This window comes from Larus michahellis, chromosome 1 (assembly GCF_964199755.1).
Source record: "Larus michahellis chromosome 1, bLarMic1.1, whole genome shotgun sequence".
Taxonomy (NCBI): domain Eukaryota; kingdom Metazoa; phylum Chordata; class Aves; order Charadriiformes; family Laridae; genus Larus; species Larus michahellis.
This window is the reverse complement of record NC_133896.1, coordinates 216,474,066-216,497,887: the sequence shown is the minus strand read 5'-3', so window position 1 is coordinate 216,497,887 and position 23,822 is coordinate 216,474,066. Positions and strand designations below refer to the sequence as shown.

Here is a 23,822-nt window from a genome sequence, read left to right as displayed (position 1 = left end):
CACAAAGCCAGCAGAGAAGGAGCTGAAGGAGCAGCGCTGACACATGTCAAAAAATTACGTTTTCAATGAATAAAAAACCTTGCATGGGCACAGATTGATAGTAGTCCACATGTCATGAGTGCAACCTTCTCCCAACAATGCCAGTGAGTACGTGGCAAAGCCAGAAAACAAACTCCAGATTTGAGTCACCTGGTGCCCTGGTGTCTCCAGCAAACAAACAAACAAACCCCCAAAAGGAAAAACTTCTGATAACTTCTGCCTGGAAATGCAGTTGCAGTGGCTGTGGATAATTGATAACAACATAGACACAAAGCAGACACGCTGTCCCAGTATTTGTTGGCAAGAATTGTCCAGGAACTCAATCCAAACTGCTGAAGAGAGGTTGAGATGGGAAGGGAGCCTGAACATGTTGCGCAGAGGAATTTCTATCCCATGCTACGCTTCACACGTGGTGGTTTCCCCCCCCACCACCACCTACTCACACAGTAGGCTTGTGACTTTAATCTGTTTATTTTTAGTGGGAAGCATGAGTAGGTAAATATGTGCTCCGAGCTGCTATTTTAGGCAGGGAGGTTTAATTACGTATGTGTGCTAATTGTTGTTATGTTTCTGGGTATTATTGATTTTGGACTCGCTCCTGCCCACCCCCACGCACCAGAAGAGGAGAAGAAGTTGTTTGGCCGCTATCACAAACACTCGCTGCTACTACTGTACAAACTGATCGGGGCGAGGGTTTTTCCCCCCTTGGTTCTTTGCTAAACAAGTTGGAGCTGTTGGAAGCTGCCAAATAGAAGGAAAGAAGCCTCTTGTTTGTCCGCAGGATGAGTGGAGGAGAGACTACGGCCATCCCGTTGTCCCTACACTATACTGGCAAAATGCAGCCACCAAGGTGTTCAACTGAGACCCGGGCTGAGCCTCTGCTCTTGCTCTGCACTTGCTTCTTTTGCTGCAACAAGTGATGAGATCGGCTTTACCAGCACGGAAACTGCCTACCAGCTTTGCCCACCCTCTAAATTCGTTGATGATTGACACCTCCAACAAGTCAAGGAAGCTGCTCAGGGCTCAGGTCAGTAAGAAATGGAGCCTTCCTCCTCCTGCTTACCTGGTAAGTCCGCGATCCTTCAGGTAGCTGTATAAGCACTTGGCCATGCCCCAATCACCCCAAATCCCACGGGCAGCACGACATTCCTCAGTCATGCACAGACATCCTTGCGTTTGTTGTTGAAAACTTTATAACCTGGTAAACCTGCACAGAACTCGGGGTCTTTATGCAAGTCTCTCCTGACTACTTATTTCATTCAGACATCTCGGCTCAAAACCTCTGAGGGGAAATACCTGTTTTTTTGGAAACACTCAAGTTTTATTCCAAACTCGTTCTACATGGTTTGGATAAGATCATAAAAATAAAACACAGTATAAATAATGCTGAAAACCTTAAAGCTGGTAGGCAAACATGTAACAAGGTATGGTAAAATGACATGATTTTGATTAAAACCAAGAACGGAAAGGCAGACCAGTGTTTAGTCTTCAAATGACCCAGGCCAACTTGGACTAGCTGAAGACCTGTCTTAATTTCAGCCAAAGCTTTCCGATTCTGTTTATTTTCTTGGTTGCAAATCAAACTCTAATTAATCACCGCCACCTCAAGCAATCTGCTCTAATCACCTTGCCATGACAATACATCTTTGTAATATTGCAGATGCTCAGGGACATCTTATAAACAGGATGTAAGTGAACATCTATTAAAAAATTAACTAGATTACTGCAGTTGCTAAATATTATTACAAGTTTCATAATACTATGTGCTTTATGGCCCACACATAAAACAGCAGCTGCTGCTAGAGGAGTTTGTTTTTCCACTCATAATCAAATTTTGGCTTGTGGAAGGGTGTTATTTTGCTACCCTCATTCTTTTTCTGGGAACTGTTGCGCCAAGCACAGACAGAAAAAAAAAAACCTGCCTTCCTAACTTTTTTTCATGGGTTTCTTTATTTTTGTCTTTAATCCACCCACCTACTCCCCCGTCGTTTGCTGATAGCTCTCCTCTGTTACTTTTGTGCTGCTGGAGACAGCTCATTGTGTCTGCATTTATATTGCTAAACTGGGGGTTTCCCAGATCCCGTGCCCAGGTAGGTGTCCCCAGCCGATTCCTGAATCCGTATCACAATGCTAATTTTTTCTCAGGTTCTTGAGTAAATCACAGCAACGAAAAGACAGAGTGTGCTTGTTGACACATATAACTATACCCAAGGGAGAGAGTTCCACCAGTCCTGCCGGGAGAAGGGCGACAGCTCACCCTGCATCAGCTCTCAGGGAGGAACATCTAGACCGAGACATGATTTTCGTGTATCACTGCAGCGCCCTGAAGGTCTACTGAAGGGTCTGCTTGACTCACAGTCGAGGTATAAAGCAAGGGGCAGACAGATGAACATAGACAGGGGAGCACAACAAAGCACTGGGAGGAAACAGCAATAGTGATGCCCAACAAAAGTCATCAAGGTTTCTGCATGCTTTGCTGATGTAGGTCTATCTACAGGGGAATTTTCCCAAGGATGAGGCACAGAATGGAAAAGCACAGCCATGTATTTTTGGAAGTTTAACAGATAAGCAACAATAGCCACCTCCAGGCAGCAGTAGTTGGTCTCTTCTTGTTGGATGTGAGAAGACAGAGGGAACGATGTCTGTGACAGAACAGAGATGGAGTAGGTGTCACTGAATGTTTTCCTACAGACGTTTCTGCGAGGGCTCCTCCACCTCTAGTCTTATTGTGTGTATTAGTGTTTGCCTGAGTCCTGATTTTGATCCTCTGTGTTTCCTTCTATCCACCTTCTATGCTCATGACATATTTCATCTATGCTTCTCCTGCCATACAGCCGTGACAATGAACCTTGGCACTGGTCTCTGACCTCTCTTCCCCCTCTATCCTGACACTACCCATAGGGACTTCCTCCATCAGGACCTGCACTTCAAACACACTTTTTTCCAGAAATGAACACATTTTCCTTCCAGATCCCACCTCTCCACCTCCCATTGACTCCCAGAACTTTGACTCTTTTTCCTCCTTTAATGTCTTTGCTGCAGCACATCACGTGCTCTTTTCTTTCATTCCGAAGTCCACACTTCCCTCTTGGAGACCAAGACCTCACAGACTACGCAATCACACACTCGAAGTTATAAACACAGCTGTCCTAAGACTTCTCTTTTTCTACCTGCACTGTCCCTCTGACCTTCATAACTTGAGTTTTTCCTGCCAAGACGAAGATCCAGACCACTATTTCACACTGCACTGGCTTATCTCTATCTTCTCATCTAATTTCTTTTTTTGTCTCTTCGCATTCTTGGCCGTGTGCCTTTGCCCCATCCCTGTGTTCATCTGTCAAACCTCCTGTATTCTTCAAAGTGCTGCTTAAAATTCAGCTCTCCAAGCAGCACTCCTCTTTTCTAATCACTGGTAACCCCAGATAATCCCTGCGATGAAATATTTTCTCATGTTCCACCATGTGTTTAACTTGACTACTTTTAGATTTCAAAGTCTCTCATAGACAGGGAGTGCATCCTATCTGTAATCTATGAAATACTGTTCACACCTATGCTACTCTACAAATGTTATCTAATAAATGGAATTCACTGCAGTGTATTTATGATCAGCCACAAAAGGATGAGGAGGACCAGCTAAGATGTGAAGTTAACCATTTAAAGCCTAAAACAAAGAACCCAGTGACAGGAAGAGATTGATTTTTAAGTGAGATTTTGCTTTGTACTATAAAGAAATCATTATTTGCATCTACGTTTGAGCAAACAGCTGGGTTTTGCTTCATTGGTTCCATCCAGGAGGAATTTACTCTGAAGCACGTACTCAGATTTGTGAATAAGCACCTGACATTGCTTTGCAGTAATAGCAATTGCTGTGCTAACAGTCAAGGTCTTGGCAGCCACAGGACCATGTCCAGGACCATGCCCAGGACCATGCCCTGACCCAGTTTGGCTTATTGGGAGAGTTGTAGCCCATGAAGTCAGGTTGCTGGGTGCGTGTGTACTGCTGTAAGTCAGGACAATAGGGAACGACATAGAAAAGATAGAAGTGGCTTTTGGAACCTAAGAAGAATCCAGGATGACCTTCAGTTCTGTTATAGTCACTGAAGTGGTACCTCCTGACCTTCTACGCAGTGGGAAGATCATTTGGGAATAGAGGGAAAGGCATCTTACACAGAATCAGAGAATTGCAGAATCACAGACTGGCAGGGGTTGGAAGGGACCTCTGGAGACCATCCAGTCCAACCCCCTGCCAGAGCAGGGTCACCCAGAGCAGGTGGCACAGGAACACGTCCAGGCGGGTCTGGAATGTCTCCAGAGACGGAGACTCCACCACCTCTCTGGGCAGCCTGTGCCAGGGCTCTGCCACCCTCACAGGAAAGAAGTTCCTCCTCGTGTTTAGGTGGAACTTCCTATGCTCAAGTTTATGCCCGTTACCTCTTGTCCTGTCCCTGGGCACCACTGAGAAGAGCCTGGCCCCATCCTCCTGACACCCACCCTTGAAGTATTTATAAGCATTGATAAGATCCCTGCTCAGTCTTCTCTTTTCCAGACTAAAAAGACCCCCACTGAAGCATGCTCCAGCTCTAAAAACTCCATCACTGCAAACATACTCAGCGTTTGACCAGCCACCCTCGGCAAACAGTTTAGCAGAACGTATGGCAGCAGCTGCTGTATCCTGCATACAAAGTCAGCACCTACATCGCTTTTCCCTGTAAATTTAAGATGCAACGCATGTTAACATCCCTATATTCCACCAAAGGGAAGAATGATTCCAGCTGACCCGTTGCCTTTACAAGTGTAGCCTTGATGCTGGGGCCAGGAGGAAGGAAAATGTATGTTGTCGGCAGCTAATAAAGCCCAATTGCTGCGAACGCTCCCCAGGGCATCTCAGCATCATCAGTAGCTGAGCCATGCAAACTATACTGGTTCCAGGGGAGAAGCAAGGACCTGCTGGCATGTGCTTCCAGAAAGCAGTACACAAACAGTCGCTAGCTGATGTACACCATTCAAGATACATATATATGCATGGACATGGACCTATTGGAATGGGTCCAGCAGAGGGACACGAAGATGGTCAGAGGGCTGGAGCCCCTCTGCTGTGAGGACAGGCTGAGAGAGTTGGGGGGTTCAGCCTGGAGAAGAGAAGGCTCCGTGGAGACCTTGGAGCCCCTTCCAGTCCCTCAAGGGGCTCCAGGAAAGCTGGGGAGGGACTGGATCAGGGAGGGGAGCCATAGGTTGAGGGGGAATGGTTTTAAACTGAAAGAGGGGACTTAGATGAGATATTAGGAAGAAATTCTTTACTGTGAGGGTGGTGACCCCCTGGCCCAGGTTGCCCAGAGAAGCTGTGGCTGCCCCATCCCTGGAGGGGTTCAAGGCCAGGTTGGAAGGGGCTTGGAGCAACCTGGTCTAGTGGGAGGTGTCCCTGCCCGGCACAGGGGGGCTGGGACTAGATGATCTTTGAGGTCCCTTCCAACCTGAACCATTCTATGACTCTATGATTTAAATATAAATATATAAAAAGTTGCCAGAAGTGCTGCAAACTTCTAGCTAATGGCACTGAAAAGTCCATAGTTTCCTATAGCATCCGCACATGCTGAACAAAATTTAAGGTGAAACAAGGAATTTCATTCTCATTTGAAAAATAAATCTCAGCATATAATTAATTGGAATCGAAAGTCATGAGCAGGTTTCAAGTGGTGCAGCTCTACTACCATCAGCGTGGGCTGATCAATGCAGACACCCCCCCTTGGAACCCAGCCAAATCCTCTCATCCAAGCCCTGCAAAACACTTTATCTCCTATTAAAACTACAAACACCTTGGTCATCACTGCATGGTAACGTCTGTGTAGTTGTAGCTATGGCTTCTAAGGATTCTTCAGTCCAACTCATAATCTCAGCCTGGAATTAGGTAATAAAGATTATATATAGAGAGAGATAATCTGTATATATATAAATAATATATAACCTAATAGTAAAATAAGGCTAAAAATGAGCACTGCTTCCTCCGAGGAGCAGATGATGCGGGGAAAGCCCTGGAAGAGGACGTCAGTTGTATTTTATTGTTCAGGCATCACCTAGGGACGTTGCAGGGAAGTGAGGAATCGGGATGGAAGAGGGCAATGATTTGCCAATTAAAAGCTGCCAATCAGGGAGAGAAGTCGCAGGGCCCTGTGGGGAGCTGCTGAGTGAGGACACCAGATGAGCAGCAAAAGCAGCAGCTTGGGATGGCAAACTGGCCCGAGGAAAGACACAGGGGTCAGTTAATTAGATGAGGAGGGCTGGAGACCGGAGGCAAGACTGTAGAAGATGCATTTTTCTGTTTATTTATTTTTTATTTTGCCCTAAATCCACACAGTATCCAAGCAACTCGGGATCACAAATGGATTTTATCCTTATGCTACCCCGTGGAGTAGGGAGATGGCCAAATGCTCGGAGAGCCAAGGCGAAGAGCAGTGACAGTGATTTATTTGCCTGTGGTCACAGATACCATGTAAACCCAGATGATGTGAGCCCTAGTTCGGCGTCTTCACCACAAAGGCATGCTTTCCCCGAAGGAGAGAAGCTGGTCAGCAACCTGCTGGTATTTATTTGAGGAGAAAGGCCTGAAGATAAGAAAAACACTAATAGAAGAGAGAGAGAAATTTCACACACATGGTCAAAAAGTCACCACGTTATTGTGAAAGTTTTCGATTGGAAAAAAAAAATTATTATTTATGTCCACATGCTGGAGCAAAGCTCAGTGCATAGCACTGTTGGGTCAGCTCAGGAGAGAGGGTAGTGGGATGGGTCTTGAGAGGCGAGACATTGGTCTACTAAGGCCATCCATGTTTTTTTTCCAGAGGCTGCAAGAAAAGGACTTCTGCACCCTTCCTGACCTGGAAGCCACAGGTTTCCCAGCTGTGCTTCCCACCACCTGAACAGCTTGGTGAGAGTAATGCATTTTCCCCAACACAGAAGCTCTCCCTCGTGGTTTTTAGACTGGCTGCTTAGTACCGATACAAAAATCAACTATTGCTGGATGACCGCCTCGTCACCTGGATCCAGTACGGTATTCCTTGCTTCAGCAAAAAGGTTTTATGCTTAGAAGGTCTATTATGAAAGTCCATCTGAAAAAGCGGAGTATGGGAGATGCATCGTCTATGCAAGAGTCAGAATTCATCTTCCTCCACTACAGATGCTCGTCCCTGCTTTGGCATAAGGAGGAGCTTTCAATTTTCCTCTTCCACCAGCATTTTACATTACCCTCTGAAATGTAAGCTCCATGGCAACCATGGACGCTTACCATGTCATCCCCATGACTCACAGCAAGTTTGTGTTTGGTTCCCTACAGGATGCCCCATGGTTTTGCCCTGCCCAGGAGTCTTCATTACGGTTACCACCACCTGACCTTAGAGACCATTAGAATATAAGAGAAAGTGCATTGGATTAAATATCAAGAAATACTATCTTTGCTCAGTTCCACGTCTCAAAAAACCCTGTAAGCTCTCCTGTTCACCAGGAGAGCTGGTGAACATCACAGTTCACCAGCTGTATACAGGTAAGCAAATTTAACTTGCTGCTTACAGGGAAGGAATTAATTATGATTTTCCCACTCACATTCCCTTCAATCCTCATTTCTCTTATATACGCTGCCTTCAGTGGTTAACAGAGGCACTTTCTTCCATTATAGGAAACTACCATCCTTCCTCCTTCTTATAAGGACAAATAACTGAGGATTCTCCACAAATATTTTAACCAGTGAACTTAATCCCCTCGCAGTTTCTTCAACCATGGACTTTGGAAAACAATCCGTTTAAGATGCTTCTGGAAAGAATAATAACAGGTTTTCAGTTCCTACACATATCACTTATAAAATCTTGCCCTTTAAGAGTTGCAAAAAAACATATAAAGAATTAAACTGAACTTTCACCAGAACCTTTTTTTGTTCACTCTTGGACATCACTTCAAATGTCAAGGCACGAACAGCAGAATAAGAAATTAAATGGAGATTGCTAAAAAGCATAATTTCTCTCTCCCAGTTGAGGCTGGGAAAGACGCGAAGAATTCATATTTATAACGTCATCATACATCGTACCAGAGTAACGAATTTGGGGGTTTTCTCCTAGTAATTTGATTTTTTGAGCTATTTCCTTTGTCAGGTGATCGTGAAGGAGACCGGCCTGCCACCAAGCTCAAACTGCAACATAAAAAAAGTGATTAAGTATTATTGTTCTTCACAGGAAATCGTGTTTACAGCGGGATGCAGTTTGTGCTGTTCCGACTTGGGTTCGCTGTGAACCATCTGCATAGGATTGTTTACGCTCCTGCAAAACAAGAGCGAGCTTGCAGCGTGGCCGCAGAAGCCTGGCTTCATTCCTAGAGAGCCTCACGCAGGTGGCATCCGATAAAGACACCTGACCCTTTGATTTGTCTTTTACGTCAATATGTTTTCAGGAGGGGAAAAAAAATAAAATCATATGTTTAATTCAAAACTCACGTATGTTTTCTGCCAGTTCAGTCCTTCAGCATCCATAAAAGAAAAAAAAAACAAAAACAAACCACAAACATAAGACATTATAGGCTCATGTTTCAGAAATGAAGCATCCAATTAAACGAGTCAGTCTTTCCCAAACAGCAGTCTTTCTCCACTTCCGTTATAATCAAGTTCTATTATTTTGACAAAACAGTATTTTTTTTTTTTTTATGAAACAATAAGTTCTCAGTAGCTGAACCTAAAAGCAAACAGAAGTTGAAGCTGTGGCACAGAAACCCATGGAAATCCCAAATAACGGTGGCCTTTAATTTGTTGGTTTAACCCATTCACGCTCCGCGTGGCCCTGAGCTCCTCACTGTCCTTAGAGCCTCAGAAATCTCAGGGACTCCTTGCTTTTTTATTCCTACAAACCAGCAGTATCCTACATAGTTCAGAAGAGACTGGTGCCACCTAAATAGTGATGGAAATCTAAAATTGCGTGCCAATAAAAGACTGTAGGGGAGAGGAAGCAGGAGCGAGTCCCAGAGTTTCTTTCAGAAGCATCCTCCATGGTGACTCCTCTCTGGTCAGAAGATGGATCAGCAGAGAGCACTAGCGTTAAGAGGAAACTTTTCAAAAACGGATGGTTTGTGGAAGTACAGGATGAATTTGGACAGACCATGACAGCAAAGGAGGAACGTCACTGCCACAAACGCAGAGCAACAAGACTGTAGCCAAGACACCATGCTCAGCATGGAGCGTGTTGTGTCAACACACAGCTAGGCTGGGTCCCTGCCAAGCCAGCCAGAAGGTATCTACACTAAGCTCTCTTGGGTTGGATTATTTATGTTTTGGTATTAAAATCTGACAAATAAACCTAACAATATTTTTGGCAAGACTCCAACAGCAGCAATAGTGAGTGTTATGTTAGCATAAGTTACTGCTTACTACACCGCAATACGCAACGCGCCTGGCCAAGGGAAGCAGAAGACAAGTCCACTGGACAAGCCACACCAGACAGCATGAATGCCCCCTTTCATTGGGCATCTTGCAGTGGTTTGGTGGCAACGAGGGATGCACACTCCAGAATGAAGAGTATGATGAACAGGATGGGTGGAATATAACAGATGGAGGGCTCAAGTCACCAGCATTTGAATTTTGATAAACCAACAAAAAAAAAAGTTAGAATCTTAAGTCTGTAGGAGAAACAATCACCATTTTCCACAGGCACAAAATCCAGGCTATCCAGGTGCATCCTGACGTTCCCACTGCCTGCTGTCTTCCAGGGCTCATGAGTGATCTCAAAAACCAACGAAGGCGCTGTCATGACTTTAAGGGACATTGCCATAGAGGTTGTAGCAAATGGGGCGTCCAGAAAGGGTGAATGTTTTTGCAGTGCAGACTCGCTTATTTGCAGATAACAATATAGTATCCCAAAGAGCACACAGACAAAAAACAAGGGGAAGGATAAGGCACGTTAAGTTCCTCGCAGGGGACTACACAAGTCCTTGGAGGTTAGTATCATTTCTATCCTTGCTATTGTACTGTAAAATTTCATCGCATCCAGGACTCTTTGCACATCCCATGGGACAGTGGTAGTGACTACATGGTTGATGTCACCACACCTCTTGATGGCATGATTGGTAACCTGAAGTTTGGGAGCCCATGCATCAATTCATAATTGACCTGTGGAGCTCACCAGTCCTGGGCTGCAAAAGACATCCTCTTCCTTCCTTCTCAAGGGCCCATGGGCTTCACCTGCCTGTGGCGTAGCGCATGCATCTCTGCAAAGACAACAAACATAGAATCATAAGGTTGGAAGGGACCTCTGGAGACCATCCAGTCCAACCCCCCTGCCAGAGCAGGGTCACCCGGAGCAGGTGGCACAGGAACGCGTCCAGGCAGGTTTGGAATGTCTCCAGAGAAGGAGACTCCACCACCTCTCTGGGCGGCCTGTGCCAGGGCTCTGCCACCCTCACAGGAAAGTTCCTCCTCATGTTTATGTGGAACTTCCTATGCTCAAGTTTGTGCCCGTTACCTCTTGTCCTGTCCCTGGGCACCACTGAGAAGAGCCTGGCCCCATCCTCCTGACAACCCCCCTTTAAGTATTTATAAGCATTGATAAGATCCCCCTCAGTCGTCTTTTTTTCCAGACTGAAGAGACCCAATTCCCTCAGCCTTTCTTCACAAGAGAGGTGTTCCAATCCCCTAATCATCTTGGTAGCCCTTTGCTGTCCCCTCTCCAGCAGTTCCTTGTCCCTCTTGAACATGTGCAACTCAACACAGAATCATAGAATACCAGGTTGTAAGGAACCTCAAGGATCATCTGGTACAACCTTTCTTGGCAAAAGTATGCTCTAGACAAGATGGCCCAGCACCCTGTCCAGCTGAATCTTAAAAGTGTCCAATGTTGAGGAATCCACCACTTCCCTAGGGAGATTATTCCCATGGCTGATTGTTCTCATTGTGAAAAATTTTCCTCACGTGTCCAGTGGGAATCTCCCCAGGAGTAACTTGTACACATTACCCCTCATCTTTTCCATGTGGCTCCTTGTAAAAAGGGTGTCTCCATCTTCTTTGTAGCCACCCTTTAAATACTGAAACGTGGTGATAAGGTGTCCCCTAAGCCTTCTTTTCTCAAGGCTGAAAAAAAACAGTTCTCTCAGCCTTCGCTCATGCGGCAGGCTTCCCAGTCCTTGGATCATCTTGGTGGTCCTTCTCTGGACTTTCTCCAGCCTGTCCACATCTTTGTTGTATAGTGGGGACCAAAACTGAACACCGTATTCCAGGTGTAGCCTGACCAACGCTGAGCAGAGTGGGATAATGACTTCTTCATCTCTGCTGGTGATCACGTTGTTGATGCAACCCAGCATCCTGTTGGCTTTCTTTGCTATAGCAGCACAATGTTGACTCATATTGAGCTTGTTGTACACCAGGACCCCATCAACATCTTGCTTTGTGCCATGCAGTCAGCATGCCACACATACGTGTCCCAGATGTCCCATCCCACAAGCAGGCCTCTTTTCTTTTCTAGACCTCTGGTGAGGAAGTAGCCCCATGCCTTTCCACAGCCATGCTAACCAACTAAGCAATTTCTTGGTGATTTCCAAGGGGAACTTCACTTGGATTTGACCTGAAAACCTCCATTCATTATGTTACAGTCATCTTCTATGCTGTAGAGATTACTCTAGGGTGACCACAAAGTCCATGAAGAAAAGAGAAGGGAAAGGAAAACCATGAAGTCTTTTGGAAACCACACAAAGGACATCCTTTCTGCCAGACCCAAGAACAAGGGTATGATTTGTGATGAAAACAAACCTCAATCTCATAAGGAAGTTGTCGGACAGGAAAAGTGATTTTCAGTAGCTTTAAGAACGAAGATAGTAAATTTAAAATTTATTTTCTAGGGGTGGAAGGTGAGGAGGAATGAGGTAATGGTGTGCTTAGTCCACCTCAGTCAGGAACTTGGTAACTTTGTTCTAAACTTTGAGAGCCTTTGTAAGCTTTGCAAACAGTTGTGCCACCATCGAATCAACCACCAGTCTGGAGAAGAGAAAGCTCCGGGGAGACCTTAGAGCCCCTTTCAGTCCCTAAAGGGGGCCTACAAGAAAGCTGGAGAGGGACTTTTTGCAAGGGTATGCAGTGGTAGGACAAGGGGTAATAGCTTCAAACTGGAAGAGGGGAGGTTTAGATGAGATCTCAGGCAGAAATTCTTGGCTGTGAGGGTGGTGAGCCCCTGGCCCAGGTTGCCCAGAGAAGCTGTGGCTGCCCCATCCCTGGAGGTGTTCAAGGCCAGGTTGGACGGGGCTTGGAGCAAGGTGGCCTGGTGGGAGGTGTCCCTGCCCAGGGCAGGGGGGTGGAACGAGATGGTCTTTAAGGTCCCTTCCAGCCCACACCATTCTGTGATTCTAGGACTCTCTGATCTGGGTACAAACCAGGGTTAACAATATCTCACCATAACAGGAGCTGCAGCTCTCAGTAGGGGATTTCGGTAGTTCACTTCCAGTTGTCCTGCTGGCATCTGCACGCCAGCATTCCCCATGTCCCACTCACCATCTGTAGATGCCACATAAGTCCAAGGCAAGCAATTTCCCAGATCACTTCCGCTCAACTCTTGCAAGGGGGATAAAGCTCTAGGGCCAGAGTTGTCCTTGTGCCTTCCTGCACCTTGACTGAGAGAATTCAAATGATCCAGGTTACATTTACCCTCATCTTCGAAGTTTACAACCCCCATTCCCCAACCCCAGTTTATTTCAGCTTGAGGTTCCTATTTTATTTCCAAACATGGCCACAATAATCTTCCAAAAAGCACCTGTGCCAACCCTGATCCAAAGGTAACTCCGACATCCACGGTACATTCACGGTGGCTGATCAGACCAGGCAATTTCTCATTGAGTCTGTGCACTAATATCAGTCTCACTCCATAAAAATTATTTGTAATAAAGCCACTTGATAAGATTTATTTGCAATAAAGCCCTAACCTGTGATATCTGTACCACTTTGGCAGATATTTACTGTTATTTTGGTCTCTTCAATCCCATCTATCATAGGAGAACTTGTCCATCCCTCAGGACAAACTCAGAGGGAGGCACTGAACCAGTATCAGCAACCAAATGAGTTTGTGTGTCCTCAAGGCAAGGCTAGCCAGGCTCCATCCTGACCAAAATCACTGCTTTACAGGGAAGGCAGCCCTCCAGTTCTCAAATTCATCCTTCTGAGCTTCTGTGTTGCACATTTACACAGTAGGTTTGGAAAAAAAAAAAAAATCATAATTCATAAAAGCTAAAACCATGCCACGGTCACCCATGGATCTGTATTCTGTATTTTCATGCAAAAAGAGGAGGCTGCACAGAGCTCACTCATAGCTATTGCATCCAACTGATGCAGTTGAAAAAAAAAATATTTCTGAGCACCCAAATCCTTCTCCGGACACTTTTTCAATATTTAGAAATACCACAAAGTGGGAGCTCACTACGGCGCTTTGTCAGTGCTTTGCGTCACCGCAGCCCAAACGCGGCTGCAGGCAGAACGTCCGAGTAAAAGTCCGGAGAGGAAAACAAATATCCCTATTTCTGGGAACGCTGCAGCTACAAAACTTTGTTCTCACTAAACTTGTGCTACTTCCTACTTCTTGTGGTTTGTTCTCATGCTGTTTTTAACCTCTTCTCAAACCAAGAGAGTATTTCTATTTCATGTCCAAAACAAACCAAGGGAAAAAACTGAAAACACAGCACATACGAAAAACAATTCAACAGAAACCTTCTCATTCCCAAAAGGATTTTAGCCACAATTTAGGTCAATTTTTTTTTTCTTTTTTTTTTTTTTCCCCCTAATGAGTTCACATGTTCCTATTTTAACTTATTAAAAAAAGCAGCACTGAAATGCCTCTAAATAAAGAGTAGGGTCTATTTTACAATTAAATAACAAAATTTGATTTGGGAAAAAAAAAAAGCAAACAAACCCAACAGATAAATTTCTTGATGGACAGTCTGCTTTAAAGGTGATTTTTTCATCTCTCATTACTACATCCTCATATTACAAAAAATAGCCAGCCAGGATAAGGGGATGTGTCCTGCATCCTTGGAGAACGTGCAGAACCAAGGTATAAAGAGAATATTTCTTTTTTAAGGGCTGTTGGAGCAGCATTTCTTTTTCTTGACCCTTTAGACTGGATTTCCACTTCCACCGCAGCGGGCTCCTGTACCATGCGCATTCCAAAGATCCTTCACGCTCACTCCGTGCTGGGCTGGGATGTCCCCTAAGGATTCCCTTCAATTCCCAAGTGCAGACTGCTTCTGGAGAGTGCAGAACTCACTAAGCATCAGAGGAGAGATGGCAATGTAGGACGATACTTCATAGAGTCATAGAACGGTTTAGGTTGGAAGGGACCTTAAAGATCGTGGACTATTGAAATAACTTCTTATTATTCAAATAACCATTGAATAACCTCTACATTTTGATCAACATGATCAAGTGAACGTGAACCAGCCCCGTTCCCAGCTGCTGCAGGACAACGCGTCCACTCTTCACTGCCGTGATAGATGGAAATAAATTGCATTTCTTCCTTCCTGCGACCACCTTGCTCAGCAGGCGCTCACAGGAGAAGGGCTGAAAACTGATGGAAGGAGAAAAGGTCCCAAAGGTGTAACTACAGAGGGAAGAGCGTCTTCTTCAACCACCAGGTTGAAGGTTGCCAGGACAAGGAGAAAGGCAATCACAACAGAAAAAAAAAAATAAAAATAATAATCTCACTTTTGGCTCAGGATCAGTATTACTTTATGCAGTCCCGGCATCTAAAAAGGCACTCCTCCTGCCTCACAGTACCCCAAAGTAGCTGTTTATACTACAGGCTCTGCTTTTACAGCTTATTTCAAAACAAACCTTTGCCATTTCCTGACCAGAAATATTGCACTCTCAATTCTGCGCTACAGACTTTGAAAGTCAAGATACTGCTGCTTTCCACTATAAATAGCCCAAGCTCGCTACGACATCTCACTGTGACATTTAGTTCAAACAAAGAACAACAAAAAATAACATCTTGACAGGAAACAAACAAACAAGAAAAGAAACTAAGAATAAAATCAACTGAAACCCATAAGATTCCTGCGTCTCTGGGAGAAATTAAATTCTGGATAAATTCATAACCTTGAAGAAGTCCTTTGGGACATGTAGACACCCCATAGACAGTCCCCGGTGCTGACTCTGGAGAGGCAGCATCTTCTCCATGTGATACGCAACAGGAAAATCTTATTCCAGCCTCCCTGGGTATAATTTCAAACCATTTCCTGGTATTATTTTCACGCTCCCAAAAGCCCATGGCTATAATCCCTCCAAGCTGCCTCGACAATGGTTTTAATGGCATTTATTTCCCAGAGCCCTGAAAGCAGCAAATTTTGCATCACTTGTAGTTGAAATCCTCCCACTGGCGGGGACATGTGGCAGAAGCCAAACATCCCAAGAAGACAAGCGTCATACCCTGGGCCAGGTTATTGAAAACTTAAACCAGAAGTGATTTCTCAAAGTGTTTTTTCTACCATTGGTTTTGCAGCCATTCAGGTTTCTGGGCATAAGGCTGAAAGGGGATGTTCTCCAGGTGTAAAAATACCTGATTTTTGTGTAAAGGGGATGTAAAGAAGATGGAGCCAGACTTTTCTCAGTGGTAACCCAGGGAAGGACAAGAGACAAGGGTGAAAAACTCAAAACCACAAAATTACACTTAAATGGAAATTGAAAGAAAAGAAAAATGAATGTGCAGGTAGCCAAACACTGACACAGGTTGTTGAGTTTCCTCATGGGTGATGGTCCAGAGAAGGGCACCGGAGGTGGTGAGGGGTCTGGAGCACAAGTCTTGTGAGGAGCCGCTGAGGGAGCTGGGGGTGTTCAGCCTGGAGAAAAGGAGGCTGAGGGGAGACCTTCTCGCTCTCTATAACCCCCTGAAAGGAGGGGGTAGCCAGGGGGGGGTCGGTCTCTTCTCCCAAGGAACAGGAGATGGGATGAGAGGAAACAGCCTCAGGTTGCACCAGGGGAGGTTTAGGATGGATATTAGGAAAACTTTCTTCACCAAAAAGGTTGTCAAGCATTGGAACAGGCTGCCCAGGGCAGTGGTGGAGTCGCCACCCCTGGAGGTATTTAAAAGCCGGGCAGACGTGGTGCTGAGGGACATGGGTTAGTGGCGGTTTTGGCAGTGTTAGGTTGATGGTTGATCTGAAATATCCCTTCCAACCTCGATGATTCTATGATTTCCAAAGAAGCCAACCAGACATAGTCCTGGAGCAGCCTGCCCCAGCTGACCCTGCTCTGAGCAGCATGGTTGGACTAGATGACCTCCAGAGGTTCCTGCCAACCTCACCGACCTTGTGAATGCATGAAGAACTGTTCCCAGCCCTTTTCTATTAAGGTTTCAGGCAATGAGAAGTTTCTTGTAAGGAAGGGATGCAAGCATTCCCATTCTTTCCATGGAAATTATATATCATACATGGCTTTATATAAGGAAGATTTTTATGATGAGGGTGGTGAGACACCGGTCCAGCTTGCCCAGAGAGGTGGGAGATGCCTCATCCCTGGAAACATTCAAGGCCAGGTTGGACGGCGCGCTGAGCAACCTGGTCTAGTTGAAGATGTCCCTGCTCATGGCAGGGGGGTTGGACTAGACGGCCTTTAAAGGGCCCTTCCAACACAAACTATTCCATGAGTCTTGCAGGAAGAATGGGAGATAGCAGAGCAAATGACAGGTCTGAACTAAACTTAGAGGGAACGTAGCTTCCTAGGAACAAAGAGAATTCGGAAAACAGAAACCTAGAAGAGACACCAAACAAAAGAAACCCTAAACAGTAGCTTGCTTTGCTTTTAAAAAAGGTTGCAATATCAAAGAGTAACTTGGCAGTGAGGGATTAACTAGTCTGCAGGAAAGGTCTGGCCTGACCAAACATCCAGCTCAAAGGGTTTACGTTTATGGAGATAGCCAATAACCATGGTGACAACTACAGGGCAGCAGTGACAGACTCGCTCATCTCTAGAGACAGCCAGCCCACTATGCACTCCATATGCATAAATATATAAAAACCATCTTCCTTAACAGAAATAAAAGCCTGTGCAGAGACTCCCAGAGTCTTCAGTTGGCCTCTGGTAGAGACTGACGTGAAGAAGTCCCAAAGTACCAGAGTCCTACGAGCTCCAGGACAGTTCTGGCCAACAGCTGCGAAAATCTGGATTTGTTACCAGACAAGAGAGCAATTCCTGACCAGCCTTTGCTCTAACAAGTAATAAATTAGACAGAAGATACTCAGAATTTCTAAAGTTTTAGCAAATGGTCCGTCACAGAGGATTCATGCTGGGTAGTCTGGGCGTTCATGAGACATGATGAGATGATCTTTGAAGGTCCCTTCCAAGCCAACCATTCTACGGAGTCTAAATCCCACACGTAGTCCACAAGAGACGCGCTGACATGCCTACCACCCTCTGAAGGGTTCAGTGATAACCCAAAGAGCCCAGGGTCCTAATTACCCACCCCTACTTAGGTGATACGAGTATCTTTATCAAATGGATGTCATAAAGAAAAGGCAGCTACAGAAAACAGGATCCCAGAAAATTTCAAACCTGTTAAAAACATACCGAGAGATGGAAAAGCGGAGAAAGATATCAAGGTATCATAAAAAGAAATTCTGGTTTTGAGAAGCGGCCAAGTACGGGGTGAAACCAAAAGCATATGAAGTTCTGAGTAGAACTTGATCCGGAGTATTTATTGGACAATTCTAACAGTCCAGGAACTCCAAAAATTATTCAAGGCAGTGTTACTCTTCAGTCTCCAATGCTTAAAAACCTCTTAGTATGTTTCTTACCCCAAATAATTCAAAGACCATTTTGCCAAGGAATGATGAACAAGCTCCCAGGTACCCATTATCTTACTCTGCTTCAGCAACCTTTTGCCCAAGCACAGTGAAACAGGAAAAAAAACACCACCACTGCAATCCATCCAAGATCACCAGTTACCTCCACTTGCCAGTCCCAGCTCCAGCTGCCTCAAGGAACCACCAAGTACTATTTTATTAATACTTTTTCATAGCTTAAAGCTTTAAGATACCGATGGAACTGCCTAGTTTCATCGCCGCTATAGGAGACAGGAGGTCACTGGATTTCAACCTGCAGCCCCGGGCTTGTTGGAAAGAAAAGCCTCCAAATGACAGAAAACACAACACTGTCTGGTAACCGTAATTAATTATCCTCAAACTTGGTATTGATTTTGTCCAAGTTTCTATTTTTACGCCTCTATACAGATTAAAGAGCCACTAATGACAATTTCCTTCTTGCATAGGAACCCACAAATTCATCTCAAGGCACTTCTTTCTTAACTTTCCCTTTGATAAATTACGTTAGGCTCTCAATTTATCGTAAACTATGTGCTGCGTTTCTACTGGAAGGAACCAGATTCACAGATTTTCAGAGCAGACTTTGGGTAGGGGAAAACCTCTCAGCCCCACAGCATGGAAGGAAACTTCGCACAGGCCATTAGCAATCATTCTTCATGGTTTACACCCAACGCAGGGAGAGGAGCAAGTCCTGTGTCCAGCACAGACACACAGGCGCTAAACATACTATTTTTTTTCAAAGGCAGGGAAACCCCGAAACACTATGAGTTTTCTAGTTCATTATCTTAAATTATGCTCAGTCTTTTTTGGATTGAACATTGCCAAGCTGAAACCATCTACGGTCGCAGTGTACCCACGGGAACGCACAACCACCCTCATCTGTGAAACCCTTAGACTACAGGAACTTCTTATATATTAGAGAAAAAAAGGCATATAATTTTAAGTTTCCCTGACTTCTGATATTATTTTTTTTTTTTAAAAGGTCTTGGGTTTTGGTGGATTTTTTTTTTTTTTTTTTTTTTTTTTTTTTTTTTTTTTTTTTACACCCATCTATTTAGTCATGCATTCTGTTCAAAAAATCCTCCACATGTAAGGTGACACAACTGGAAGTAGCTTCTGGTTTTCTGTTTTGCCCTGAAGTTTCAAAAGCTCATTTTGTCAGGGGAAGAAAGACCCAGACTGAAAATACTTTTACCCTGATGGTTAAATCTTTCCAGAAAACATGTCATCCCCTGTGACTGTATGCATCTTCTAAAGTGCGCGTAGCTCCTCCCTTGTTTCACTGCTTCCTCCAATTTTACTTTTTTTAGCATCCTTTTTTTGAAAATCCACGTCCTATTGCAGTGGCAGAGCACATTTATTAAAAAGCTGAATTCAAGACTATTCTTTCATGCCTGCCGATTCCTGGTACCAGAGATCAGCATCATCACCACGCTCCCCTTTCTCCTATTCCAAGGAGGGACTTCAAACTCATTTCAGGAAGGAAGACGCAGCTAATTAGGGAGAAGGGATATGCAAATGTTATCATCCACACTGATGTTTTATTTTTAGCAGCTCGGTGACATTTCTGAGGCTGTGAGGGAAGTATCCCAGGGGCGGGTATGAAAAAATCTGCACCTCTGCAGGGCAGGACAACGAACAGGCAGGGGCTGCCTGGAGTTCATGAAAAGGGGGAGAAGGCCAAATGCTCTGAGCGTGTCTCCTTCCAGTTCTCAAAAAAAAAAAAAAAAATCAAATAACTAGGGAAAAAATTAACATCTTGACCCTAAATTTTAGCTCAACTTGCATATTCCTTATTATTAAATTTGCTTATATGGCGAAGTGCTAGAACAGACAAATGAAAATAAGAAACTGAAAAAAGTTCAGCTCAGTGGGAAAGCGTCGAGAGGAGTTCCAAGAAAGAATGCATCGATTACAAAAGTCCTCTTTCTAAATTTCTTACATGATCCCTAGATACTCCCCCGCCACGTGCTTCGATTTGCCAGTCTGAAAACAATTACCTCGCACAGCAACACTGAAAGCTTTCGTGTTTAGAAGAGAGATTTGCTGTCAAGTAGTTCACCGTAGTTGTTCATACCTTTGCTGTGAAATCAGCACTAAAGACGCAAACAGAAGTCTTGTATAAAACATTGGCATAAATTGGACCAGAACTTAATAATTTCCTCAATGCATTAGGAGAGCTGAATTCACCTTATGCCATTTCTTAGCATCCCTTTTTGGCTGGAGACGCGTATACATTCACTAAAACCTTAAACCATAATTTAAGGCAAAGTTCTTGGGCAAAAATGCTTAAGAAAAACCTTGCTCTACTTTAGATTCTCATGGACTTTCAGTCCCAGATCTGCCAGGGACGCTCAAAAATACTGCAAGACTGGGTGTCATCTGCTCTGGCTTTTTCATAACCCTACGGAAAACTACAGACTATGCCTCACACTGGCATACGCCAAGCACAACAGACCGTCCCATCCCAGTAAAATCTGTATTAAATGGCTTTTTGTCATTCTAGAGCAATGTGGAACTTTCAGGACTTGGCTCTTAATTGGTCACTCTTGTTGGTCACCGTTATTTCACTAAAACAAGAGTAAAAGCTCCCCAACAGCTATCAAAACCTGAACCACCTAGAAAGGTGTAAGGTTATTTTTTACTAGAGAAAGAAACATGGTATGATTCATCTCATATATATCATTCTCTTCCATCCTGAGCACTAAGAACAGCAGAAACCAAACCAGTATCTATTCCAACATGAAGGTAACACAAAAATAATTAGTTTCCTACCCCACTATTCCGGCATTTGCATGTTGAAATTATCAGGACACTTCACCATAATAAACTACATTATTTTGGAACTAATGCCGATGGAAAAGAAAACAGAAGGAAGAAAAAAAGAAGTGTATGAAAGTCATAGGGAGCTTATTAATAAAATAACTGAGGTTAGATGAAAAACCAAGAGCACCATCTAGGGGTTACTGCATGTTCTTACACAGGTGGATACTCAGGACAAGTAAGATAGATGTTTTTTTAGGCTTTGTATTTTTAGTTTGAGTTATTCTAGTTGGAATTTAATCTTAACTACAATATCAACAGTAAAATCACAGCTTAAAAAAAAAAAGTGACGCAAAAAAGCTGTATTAGACTTTGGATGAAATCTACTTACAGTAGTACTTCAGCACCAAAAAGTGGGCAGTTAGGCTGATAGATGTATATACAATTAAATCATATGTCCAAGTCTTAAAATGCTTAGTTATTTATAATGAAATCTATACAAAACAGTTAAAAACGTGTTTTTATATACATTTGGAAAAAAAAAAAAAAAAAAGAAAAGTATTGTCTTCATTAGCAGAATGTATTAAAACCGGTTCTCTTTTCCCCGTCTGAACCCAAACCTCTCTCGGTGGCTTGTAATTCTCACAAAACCCCAAAGTATTGCTTCAACAAGCCAAGTCGTAAGGCTAATTTCCAAAACCTACCGCTGTATACCGATTTCAGCTATTAAACTCCCCAAATGGTCACTTTAAAAACAGCATGTAAGAGTAAAACACGGAATTATTTTTTCTTAAAAGCCTTAGCTCACTTCTAAATTCAGAGGTTCAACTTTGAAAGATGCTGAACCACTTATCCCCAATTTTTGAAAAAGTGATTTATAGCAAAATACATCGCCCCCACCCCGTTTGCATTACAATTAACACACCTGCCTGTTTCACAGGAACTTTTTAAACAACTTGGCCTCACTTAAAATTTTATATTTAAATAAATAATCAAACATTAACTCGAGTAGACGAGCATTTCATGTGCTTATGGCACTAAGAAATGCCTCATACACTATTACCCTACCTCTTGTAAAGCATGAAAACAAAAATCCACTAGCAAATCCACTTTGCTACCAGTCAGTGATTTTGCTGATTTCCAAACATTCACCAACAAGAATTTTAAAAAAATAAACTATATTTTTCGGCTCATGAAAAAATCTTGAACTCTTAAGTGAGCACAAGTGCAAGAAAGCTAACCAATTCCAAAAATTCCTGGGGCTTTTCCAGCACTGTCAGAGACACTTTTTCTCTCACATGCTATTTAAAAATACAAATATTTATTAAACATTCTCTTTGTTTGGTTGGGTTTTTTTGTTTTGATGGTGTTTTGCTCAACAGCTAACAAAAAGACACAACAAAATAATGATCCCTTTTCACTGGAAGCTGTTTCAGTACCCGGGCAAGGACTTCAAGAGCACGAGCCGTAGAGTTCGCTGCAGATTTGCTTTTTAACAGGAGTACATTCCACTGTCACGAGTTTACTAAATCTCGGTAACCGCATCTTTTTTTTTTTTTCCCTCTCATCTTTTTTCTTTTTTTTTGGAAACAATTTTTAAGATGCAACTTTTGCAATACCATCTTGTTAAAACACACTGATGCTTCAAGGGTCCGATGAACAACTCTAAGAGGCAAAAGTGCTCTAACACATCACAATACAAGGGCATCTTGGATACTCAAAATCCCAAGATATTTTAAAGTGCACTCCAGTGTCCCAATTCCTTAGGATTGTTCAGCAGAACTTCGAGAGGGGCTGGGCTCAGTGCCATCCTCAGTGCTACTGTCCACATCTTGCTCCATTGCCGTCTCCTCATCATCGAGGCGCTGACTGGTGAAGTTGTTGAGCTCCAGGAGCCCGCTGGGTTCCACTACTACGTTGGAGCTGGAGTGACAAGGGATGGAATAGTGAGGGATAGTCTGCAAGAAAGAAAAGATTTAAGTTTAAACATGCAGTTTTTCACAGGTAAAGGCATCTGCGCAAGCGCAGGTACTGATGGAAAAGGGATATTGGGTTTCCAAGAGCAATTTTCCCTGGGTAAGGCCCGCTGCGTGTTACATTATGTTATCTAAAGCTTCAAACCACCCTTTCACCGGATTAGGTGGTGAAAGGTAAAATATGAATAATTTTGCTGTTAAGCCACTGATCTTGGCCTTGGATCTTCACTAAAGGTCTGTGACAGCATAACCAAAAGCTCAACCACCAACGCCCACCATCTATCATTCCCCAAATGCAAAGCAGAAGCTTTCTTCAGCCTTATCTTTTTTTTCTTATCTTTTTCAGACAAGACATTCAGATACGAATGTCTAGACTCTGTTTTTTGGATATGATACAATACGAGCTCCAGCCCTGCTCAGAGCTGCAGCAGAACAGAGGCTGAGGAAACACAACGGATCTAAGCTATTTATTTCTGCTTATGCTTTCACGGGTTCTAGAAACTAAATCTACAACTACATAAAACTGAAATTCTGGGCAGTATTTTACTTTTGAATCAGGTCGTAGCACGCCACAATGATAAACAATGCAGATTCTCAAAATATACAGATTTGAAGTAGAACAGAAATCTCCCTTTGTCTATTTAGGGAAACGGGGACTAAAAGTGAGCACAAAAATTATGATTTCTACAAAAGCGAAGTTAGCGGCAACAAAGGTTTTACAAAGTAGCATGAAAAATCTGAAAGCTCTGTACACAGGTTATTTTCCCACATCAGAAGTATTTTCACTGCAACACAAATACGACACACAATAAAACCATTTCAATCCACGCTATCATTTGTATGAACATATACAATGCCAACTTGTCTACAAAGATTCATGTTACACCACTACGGGTCCTCGGATGACTTAAAGTACTTCCCTGGTTGACATTCTGACCACGTATTACATCATAAACCATCATATTTAAGACAGGAGGATCAATGAAAATATCAATCATCAGTTAGGCAAGGACTCAAAGCATTTAAGCTAAAGATCAACAGTCATTTTATCTCAGAAGCGGTTAAGACTGGTCGTAAGCGAAGTTAAGAAGCTTTCTTCTGAATCCAGACCTTATTTGCTGAATTTCCCCTGTAAGTAGAACCCTGCTACTTCATTATTTTTTTTTGCACTAATTTTATACTCGGTGGTAACATTAATTGATACTATAAAAAATTCTAGATCGCAGTTCC

The 23,822-nt window shown here is 43.5% G+C and overlaps 1 protein-coding gene and 1 long non-coding RNA gene across 6 annotated transcripts in view; one reads left to right on the top strand and one right to left on the bottom strand.

Moving 5' to 3' along the window:
* The first annotated feature begins 562 nt into the window (after window positions 1-562).
* On the top strand, window positions 563-9,390 carry LOC141737525 (uncharacterized). Of its 2 annotated transcripts, none has more exons than XR_012585203.1 (3): window positions 563-1,105; window positions 6,876-7,573; window positions 7,706-9,389. It is a non-coding gene; the product is annotated as an uncharacterized LOC141737525 (long non-coding RNA). The 2 variants fall into 2 exon arrangements; XR_012585204.1 differs by having other exon boundaries at window positions 604-1,066; window positions 7,706-9,390.
* An 11,573-nt stretch (window positions 9,391-20,963) lies between these two features.
* EMSY (EMSY transcriptional repressor, BRCA2 interacting) overlaps window positions 20,964-23,822 on the bottom strand; it is a 40,729-nt gene continuing 37,870 nt past the window's right edge. For 3 of the 4 annotated variants that reach the window (XM_074572308.1, XM_074572309.1, XM_074572310.1), the window contains one exon: window positions 20,964-22,574. In XM_074572308.1, coding sequence (XP_074428409.1) covers window positions 22,380-22,574 — 195 coding nt within the window. In that variant the 3' untranslated portion in view covers window positions 20,964-22,379. The remainder of the gene's footprint in view (window positions 22,575-23,822) is intronic. The other variant, XR_012585202.1, reaches the window with a different exon arrangement.